This window comes from Alosa pseudoharengus, unplaced genomic scaffold, assembly GCF_046254945.1.
Source record: "Alosa pseudoharengus isolate Yale_2024_CS ecotype anadromous, Long Island Sound unplaced genomic scaffold, YU_APseudo_1.1 YU_APseudo_1.1_scf_7, whole genome shotgun sequence".
Taxonomy (NCBI): domain Eukaryota; kingdom Metazoa; phylum Chordata; class Actinopteri; order Clupeiformes; family Clupeidae; genus Alosa; species Alosa pseudoharengus.
The window spans coordinates 25,676,088-25,686,087 of record NW_027468859.1 but is presented as its reverse complement, the minus strand read 5'-3'; the positions used below and the strand labels follow the sequence as shown (position 1 = coordinate 25,686,087).

General features: G+C 42.4%; 1 protein-coding gene across 1 annotated transcript in view; it reads right to left on the bottom strand.

Annotated features, from left to right (window-relative positions):
• nbas (NBAS subunit of NRZ tethering complex) overlaps window positions 1–10,000 on the bottom strand; it is a 233,879-nt gene that overhangs the window by 129,408 nt on the left and 94,471 nt on the right. The window contains exons 31-32 of the mRNA XM_076271806.1: window positions 9,926–10,000; window positions 5,430–5,543 (exon numbers count right to left, since the gene is read on the bottom strand). The exon at window positions 9,926–10,000 is cut by the window's right edge and continues 38 nt beyond it. Of these exons, the coding sequence (XP_076127921.1) occupies window positions 5,430–5,543; window positions 9,926–10,000 (189 nt within the window). The remainder of the gene's footprint in view (window positions 1–5,429; window positions 5,544–9,925) is intronic.

Genomic DNA, 10,000 nt, shown 5'->3' with positions numbered 1-10,000 from the left:
TTAGCTCCTGTTAGTAGCCTAGGTTATGGTCATAAGCAAATGAGATGACAGTCGAAAGATACAATTAGTGCTGTTATCGATTTGCTTGGTAGCCTATAAACGCATTTATGGTTTTCTACAAATACATCAATAATCAAATTGGCCTCCATCACTCAACCATGCTAACGGTAACATTATTTTACCTACGTTTTGCTATTGATAGGATTAACGTAGCCTACCTGCAGTAAAAAACAAGCATGTCCGATAAACATTCTCAGATTTATTTCGGCTTCAAGAGGAAATGGGAATTACATTTCATGCAGAAATCATCCTACCCTTAGACGTTCTCTGCGGTAAACTACTGTAGCCTACAGTCTTGTCCTTGTAGGAAGCATAGTGTCTTTCTAACCCACTTTAGATTAACTTCCAACAAAATTACGTCTCACTGCAACGATGCGCCATCTAGTGGACAAACGACTACTTATCGCCAATACGGGAAATGCAGCCATGATGATGATGATGAATATTTATTTTGGCTTTCTTTTAATCCTACTGAATTTGTAATTATGTATCAGCCGTTCTAATACCGATAGTATGTGGGTGCCTGTGTGTGTGTGTGCATGTGTATATGTGTGCACCACCATCTACAGGCCAATGAGTGTAGAGTCACTAAATGTACACATAACTTAATTTTTTAGACCCCCCCCATGGATGAAATTCTACGAAACTTGGCATACCCCCAGAGAATGTCAGGTTAATCATACACATAAAATTTGGTGCAGTTCTGAACGTCTTTACTGAAGAGAGGGGCGATTAAAGCAGAATGATATTGCATTTTCATTTTTTACCGGGGGGGTGAAAATCACAAATGACTGATTATGGGCTAAGTTGATGTGGGCCCTTGAGACCAACATACCATAAAAATTTCTTCATCCTCGGTGCCACGGTTCAGGTAGTTATTTAGGAAAAACTGCATTTTTTGGGTTTCGGGGGGCCCAGCGCGGAGGGGGAGTGGCCCCCGGGGACCAAACAAAATTTTTCCGTAAAAGTCTAGTGGGGCTACATACCCACCAAATTTCATGTGCCCCGGTGTTTCGGTGCCCCGGGTATCGTTGACCAAAATTTCAGGAAGTAGATGACGGGGAAAAAAAAAAAAAAAAAAAAAAAAAAAAAAAACTTTGACAATCCCTATATGACCGCTTCGCTAGCTTCGCTAGCGGCGGTCATAATAAACTTCCCGTGCGCTTCAGCAGCCTTTGGATACACATACAAATAGGGCCAAAACCTATGGCTTAAATTAAATGATTTCGTAATGACAGAAAGCTATGTAAATCGCGTGGTAATTACCTTTATGTTGGGGTAACTTGTAACTTCTCACATGAGGAGCTGGTAGTGTTAAGTGCATAGACAGTAAAATAAAGTGACAACGCTAACCAGGCTAATAAACAAACCATGCTACGGTGAGTTAACGTCAAAGGGCAAAGTCACGTGACTTCTAGTTGTAGTCTGTTTATGAAATGAAAGGAGCAATTTCGTTTTTTTAAAAAAGGCAAAATAGTGTGATATTTTCACAGTTAGTAGGCTAGATTATTACTTTACACACAATGAAAAATATTGAGGCAAATTGTAGACCCTTCCATATACAACTAAACACAGATGTTGAAGGTCTTGCTTAAGTGGATTTTTAAAAATAATTTTCTATGTAATTTGCACTTTCAGAAATAAGAGATGCTGTAGGCCTATTTTCAGTTTTATAGCTGATTGTCTTATTTTGTTTACAAGTTACAGATTGAGTCTGGGCACTTATTGTACTGTTTAGCCTACATCTTACACACTTCAGGCTGTTGCAGATAGCTCAGGGAAGAGACTGTATGACACTAGGTGGTACAGCCTGAGACATGTACAAAAAAAAATGCTTTCTGCATTTTTGTTTTGCTTTTCCCTCCATTGTACCGAACTCGTACCGAACCGTGATGTCCGAACCGAGGTATGAACCGAACCGTGACTTCTGTGTACCGTTACACCCCTACTTCACGCTGTTCTAGACCAGTCCGGTGCTCTACACACCTCTACTCACGCTGTTCTAGATCAGTCTGGTGCTCCATAAAAATTTCTACACGCTGTTCTAGACCAGTCCGGTGCTCTACACACCTCTTCTCACGCTGTTCTAGACCAGTCCAGTGCTCCATAAAACTCTCTTCACGCTGTTCTAGACCAGTCCAGTGCTCAATAGACCTCTCCTCACGCTGTTCTAGACCAGTCCGGTGCTACACCTCTCCTCACGCTGTTCTAAACCAGTCCGGTGCTCTATAGACCTGTCCTCACACTGTTCTAGACCAGTCCGATGCTCTATAGACCTCTCCTCACGCTGTTCTAGACCAGTCCGGTGCTCTATAGACCTGTCTTCACACTGTTCTAGACCAGTCCGGTGCTCTATAGACCTGTCTTCACACTGTTCTAGACCAGTCCGGTGCTCTATAGACCTGTCCTCACGCTGTTCTAGACCAGTCCGGTGCTCTACACCTCTCCTCACGCTGTTCTAGACATGTCTCAGTGTTCAGTGGACGTGATATGAACTCTTGTGCATTTATCTTGATCCTGCAGTGCTACATGTTTCTAGAATTGTCTGCAATGTCCAATACACTTCCCTTTGCTGTGCACGTCCCTGTGTCTCTATACTGCTCTGTGTCTCTGTTACGCTATTAAGGGCAAACTGAACAGTGTTTGCGCTGCTGCGCTACTTTGTTGTGTTTACACTCCTCCTGTTTATTCTGTCCCCCTACAGGCCATCTTGTGTCCAGCCAAGTGCTGATTGTGGGTTGGGCCTTGTTTGACGTCCGGGCGCTCTCTCGCACTCACTTCCAATCCGCTCCCGTCGGCAGACGCAGGGCAGCTTTGTGGTGCCTCGCTGGCACGTAACGTTCTTTGTTTAGCCTTTTGCGTTGATGTAGTGATTTTGTTCCCCAAGCACGTTTCCCGTATGGGAGTGATCTTTGTTGTCTTTAGTTATAATTCATATTTAGAGCAGGTGGTATTTGGTGATGGGTTTTCATGTTATTTAGTTTAGGTTTAGTTCAGCACAGCAGTAAGCGGACCCGGAAGTCTCAAACAAAGACAACACACCATGTCTTTTGTTTCTGGTCAGCTAGAATCATACCCCTAGACCATGTCTTTTGTATATTGCTCTGTGTCTCTATATTGCTCTGTCCATCTCTGTGTCTCTATATTGCTCTGTCCATCTCTGTGTCTCTATATTGCTCTGTGTCTCTATATTGCTCTGTCCATCTCTGTGTCTCTATATTGCTCTGTCCATCTCTGTGTCTCTATATTGCTCTGTGTCTCTATATTGCTCTGTGTCTTTATATTGCTCTGTGTCTCTATATTGCTCTGTCCATCTCTGTGTCTCTATATTGCTCTGTGTCTCTATACTGCTCTGTGTCTCTATATTGCTCTGTCCATCTCTGTGTCTTTATATTGCTCTGTGTCTCTATATTGCTCTGTCCATCTCTGTGTCTCTATATTGCTCTGTGTCTCCATATTGCTCTGTGTCTCTATATTATTCTGTGTCTCTATACTGCTCTGTGTCTCTATACTGCTCTGTCCATCTCTGTGTATCTATATTGCTCTGTGTCTCTATATTGCTCTGTGTCTCTATATTGCTCTGTGTCTATGTGTCTCTATATTGCTCTGTGTCTCTATATTGCTCTGTCCATCTGTGTCTCTATATTGCTCTGTGTCTATGTGTCTCTATATTGTTCTGTGTCTATGTGGATCTATATTGCTCTGTGTCTCTATATTGCTCTGTCCATCTGTGTCTCTATATTGCTCTGTCCATCTGTGTCTCTATATTGCTCTGTGTCTCTATATTGCTCTGTCCATCTCTGTGTCTCTATATTGCTCTGTGTCTCTATATTGCTCTGTGTCTATGTGTCTCTATATTGCTCTGTGTCTCTATATTGCTCTGTGTCTCTATATTGCTCTGTCCATCTGTGTCTCTATATTGCTCTGTCCATCTCTGTGTATCTATATTGCTCTGTGTCTCTATACTGCTCTGTGTCTCTATATTGCTCTGTGTCTCTATATTGCTCTGTGTCTCTATATTGCTCTGTCCATCTCTGTGTCTCTATATTGTTCTGTGTCTCTATATTGCTCTGTGTCTCTATATTGCTCTGTCCATCTCTGTGTCTCTATATTGCTCTGTGTCTCTATATTGCTCTGTGTCTCTATATTGCTCTGTCCATCTCTGCGTCTCTATATTGCTCTGTCCATCTCTGTGTTGTGCACTTCTCTGCAGCTGTGTATCTGACTGACTGGTATTAACATGCAGGGCAGCAGGCAGGGGGATCTAGAGAGAGAGAGAAAGAGAGAGAGGAATGAGAGCGAGAGAAAGAGAGAGAGGAATGAGAGAGAGGAATAAGAGAGAGACAGAGAGAGAGAGAGAGAGAGAGAGAGAGAGAGCTCATCCAGAGAGGAGTCTCTCCAGTGGGGTTCAACCCAAACCTTCACAGGCGCAAGACGAGGAAAAGCAGCAGCCTCTTCAAAGCAAGAGAGGCAAAGAGGATGCCAATGCTTGGATTTGTACTTTGTACACACACACACACACACACACACACACAGATACCACAAAACCACTTTTAAAATGGCCATTTCCACAAACATTCACTGTGTTTAATGTCTGGTGCACGTGCGCACACACACACACACACACACACACACTGTTGCCATTCACAGACCCCTGTGATTCAGATGCATCCATAATGAGGCGTGATGAGCTGTCATTGAGCAGTGATTTACCACCGCTCCTCTGGTTCACCAAACACCCCCCCCCCCAACCAGAACGTGGTTCCACTGCGAGCTGGGACGCTGTGAACAATGCAATATTAATGGCCTTGAACACGCCGCCACAACCATCTTCAAAAGACACAGCCCATTACTAATAAATGCCATTTTAAGTGTGGATCCATCACTGCAGCTCGTATTGAACGACGGTTATTGACAAAGGTGTTTGATATGATGAATGAGTCAGAAGGACGAATTAGATGACGGCTCGTTGCTGGTGGGGGTCACTACTAATGACCAGGGGCAGGAGTGGCATTTGGTGACCTTTCCTAACTCCATTCTCCAAACACAGCCCAGCTTATTCCTTTTGATGTGGATTCATTTAAGTCTTAGCTCATTAATTATAAACCGCCTCCATCACACACGCAACAACCCCAATCCAAGGCAACGTGGTTTCACCGACAAAGAAACCATTTTACCCGGTGATATCATGCAGAGTATTTACTAAAAGCTTATTACAAAAGTTTAAAACATTTACGATCAGATTACCAAAAGTCATTAATGCTGGTAAATCCAATAATATGAAGAAACGTGAATTACATGGTTATTACATGGTTATTACATGGTTAATAAAGCCTTTCTAAAGTTCTTATAAGACTAGGGTGCATTACCTGCCACCCGCAGCAGTCTAGCCAGCTCCAGCAGAGTGGTGGCCTGCCGATGGGCAGAGGGGCACTGGGACACACACTCCCTTATTAGGGACAGACGATCCTCACGCAGACGGACTGCAGAGACAGAGAACAGGGGGGAGGGAGAGAGAGAGAGAGAGAGAGAAAATCAAACCAACATTACATTAAAAGGATTAGTGTTGACACATTGGAATTGAAGAGGAGCAGAGAGAGATAGAGTGAGAGTGTGTGTTTGAGAGAAAGAGAGAGAGAAAGCGTGTGTGTGTGTGTGTGTGTTGAGTAGAAAGAGCGTGAAGTTTTGCGCACAATGACAAACAGGAGTTCAACATTCTCTAAAAACAATAAGTAGAGTGGACTGCCATAACATCAGTGAAAAACATTACAGCAGGCTTCAACGTGGCTGTGTTTACGATTAAAAATGTCAAACAAATTTCGCCTACGTAGGACCTCATGACTGCACAGTTTGCGCTTTGTCCTTCTCCATAGTTTGATCTACCCAAAAACCCAAAGTGCTTCCATATCGAACTCCTCAAGTTATTAGGTCTTATCACTCGTCTCGCTCATATCGTACAGGTTGATCGCGTTGTCCTCCATTTTTTTGGCAAAACACCAGCAGCACAGCAGCCGATTGAAACAGCTGTTTCCGGTGCGTAAAATAGCTTTCACAATGCCTACTGCACTTTCGGAATTCTTTATTTTCTTTTTCTGCTTGTTTGTGGGTTTTGTTACATCTACCTTTTTTATTTGTTTAATTTGTTTAAAATGAAGTGTACATATTTGGTTGAAATCGATTCCCTATTTTAGTTTTCGAAACTTGTGTTGGTTGGTTCAGTCGATTGTGCAATCGATTTTCGAATGTAAAGTGACAGCCCTAGTGTGTGTGTGTGTGTGTGTGTGTGTGTGTGTGTGTGTGTGACTGACTGTGTGTGTGTTTGTTTGTGTATGTGACTGTGTGTATGTGACTGTGTGAGTGTGTGCGTATGTTTGTGTGTGTGTGTGTGTGTGTGTGTGTGTGTGTGTGCGTTACAGAGGTCTTTCATTACAATAATGTTCAGTGAGAAAGTTGATCATGGTATGTTGGAGAGATCTGTTAGTCTTTCGTTACTTAGAATTGCGTAAGCTTTGGACACTTTCGCAGTAGAGATGGATGAGTAAATCCATAAGCAAATCCATTTGTATGAGATGTGAGATTCAGGCAAAGACAGTTAAAAGGGAGAGAGAGAGAGAGAGAAAGAGAGAGAGAGAGAAAGAGAGAGAGAGCAAGGTGGGGGGATTGAGCAGAGTCAGAGACAGAGATGCCCTTAAAAGCATTATCCATCCACTTTCACCCCACGTGGTAAAATATTCATCACAGCTAAGATCACTTAGTGTGTGTCTGTGTGTGTGCGTGCGCCAGTGCAAGTGTGTGTGTGCGTGCATGTGTGTGTGTGTGTGCGCTCGCATTTGCATGTGTGTGTGTGTTAGGGAGAGAGGGAGAGAAAGAGAGAAGAGTGTGTGTTTAATTGAGTATGTAGGAGTGTATGGGTGCATGTATGTGAATGTCAGTGTGATTCTCTTAGAGAATCAATACAAGCCCCTTTTAACATATCACCTTTTTATTACACTAGAGGCTACTTTTGTAATGTTCCTTTCTCTCACTCTGGGTGTGTGTGTGTGTGTTAGAAGTTGCCCGTCAGCAACACCGTGTGACTTTGCTGCGGTGCTTTCTGGGAAAGAGAAAAAGATACATCACCCCAAGGAGACCCTCTCTCTCTCCATAACACACACACACACACACACACACACACACACACACACACACACACACACACACACACACACACACACACACACACACACACACACACACACACACACACACACACACACACACACACACACACACACACACACACACAAAATAAGAAGATTTGGAGAAAGGAAAAACAGACTGTTGAACAAATACAAAAATAAACATATCACAAACCTTAAAGGGTGTGAACAGATGTTTATGAGTGTGTGTGTGTGTGTCATTTTGAACAGGAAGCCTGATAAGCAATTCAGAATTCAGTCAAGACAATTTTTAAAAAACAACAACAAGAAAAACATGGTTTCAACAGATGTTTTGTAAAGTGCGGCACGCTTACAACAATACAATAATTGAACAGTGCCATAATGTTCCGCATCTCTGGTAGCAAATTATTCTGGCATGAGTGCCTAGAACAGCAGTGTTAAAACACACACACACACGTGCTCACACACACACACACACACACAAACACACACACTCGTGCTCACACACACACACACATGAAAAAGACACACACACACACACACACACACGAAGATAAGGGTAAACCACCCCATAAGTCCCCATGAAAAAGACACACACACACACACACACACACACACACACACACACACACACACACACACACACACACACACACACACACGAAGATAAGGGTAAACCACCCCATAAGTCCCCACGAAAAAGAGAGAATAGATGGAGGGGAACAAAACTAAGTCAGGCTCCTAAACACTCCACACTCTAGTACAAGATGTATGAAAACCTGTTGCTAGGGAAAAACAGGTGTGTGTGTGTGTGTGTGTGTGTGTGTGTGTGTGTGTGTGTGTGTGTGTGTGTGTGTGTGTGTGTGTGTGTGTGTGTGTGTGTGTGTTTTGAATATGAAGCTCCGTAAGCATTTCTGGCAAATCTGGTCCTCTTCCACAGAAAATAAATAAATAAACAAATGAATAAAAAAAGGAATTCATAACAATGAATCATGCTGCACAAACAATAAGAGGCGTTGTTTTGCATCTCAGGTAACAAATTGTTTTGGCACCATTAGGGACAACTGTTAACTGGTGTGTGTGTTTGTGTGTGTGTGTGTCTTGTTCACGTTCACACACACACACATACACACACACACACACACACACACACACACACACATACACACACACACACACACACACACACACACACACGTTAACCCTTAGAACCCGATTGACGCAAAGTGCGTCAAAAAACACACCCTTTCTTCTCTGTTACATTGCTCCGGAACGGTTCATCGCAGCGAGATGAAACCTTTATTGCACGACAGAGCAGAAGTGGGGCTTTCCAACGAGACTAAACACTTGTCTGTACGATCAAGTATGAAAATTAAAAAAAATCATGAAATTAAATCAAATTGCATCATATTTACAGTCTATACTTCTCTGCATTCACCTGCACAAACATTACTCTAGTTTGAATTACTCGCGAACCCGTGATCGCATCGATATGGCAAGCATATCAGATGAAAGAGGGGGCACAGGGCTATCCATTGGTACCATGTTTATCGATCCTTCTGGCTTATAAAACCAGACGAAGTGACTGCAAAATAATAACGTCATGTACACAAACCAACGCTGCACACTCATTACTCTCGTTTGAATTACTCGCGCACCCATGATCGCATAGATATGCCACGCATGTCAGATGAAAGAGGAGACTCAGAGCTATCATTTGATACCAAGTACATCCTTCTGGGTTATAAAACAGACAAAGTGACAGCAAAATAATAACTTCATATAGCTGGACTTACCCCACGTTTTTGTCTGTTCTTGTGGCAAAGCATGTTTATAATCCAATGCTATCATGTGTTTCTCTATGGCAAAGCATGTTCATATTCCGGTTTTGAGATCCTAGCAAATTCCTGCATGGCATCCAATTCAAGGCTCACATTGCATCCTAATTTGTTCAACAAATAAACACCTTTTTTGCCTTTACTTTGTTCATGGCAATACAGTAAAGAGTTGAGAATTATTATGACTGCATAGACACAGGCACGCAGGCTAACACGCAACCTCGGGTCAAGTCAGGTCAGATCAGTTCGTGTCACAGATATGGAGCGCAGAAAGGTCATTTTTCATCACTAAATAAAAAATGGCATTTATTTCCGTAAATCACACAGCAAATATTTCTGTAAATTGCTCAGCCCCAGAGTATCCCTCCAACATGGCAATTATATTGCCCGATTCAGGACAGTCTGCCCTACACACACATGAAATGCATGTAGAGCTGTGAGCTTGCTGTGGTGAGATACATGTCGAAATATAAGAATTTTTATAATACACTTTTTATATTTTAATTCTTTAAAAATCTAAATAAAATCAATGCTAGTATTAATACATGAAATGATGGCAGATCTGAATAGCCTAAACTCTCCTGAAAAAAACAATATATAATATATGTGTGTGGCACTTACAATGACCAGAATAAATCCTTATGAATAAAGGTAGTGAAAATGCCCTAAAAACAGCTTAGGGTTCTAAGGGTTAACAGTTGTATTTCCACCTCCTATTTGTGCAAGCACATTCACAGAAACAACAACAAAAAACAACAGAATATTCCCATACAGACACAAACCATGTATATATTAAAAAGTACAATAACACAAAAGCTGGCGCGCACACACACACAAACACACACATGAAAATGCATGTAAACCCACCTTGCAGGGGGAGGACTTTGACGTTGAAGTCCTCCAATCGAGAAAGAGCACTGATGAGGTCTAGCTCTTCAGCCA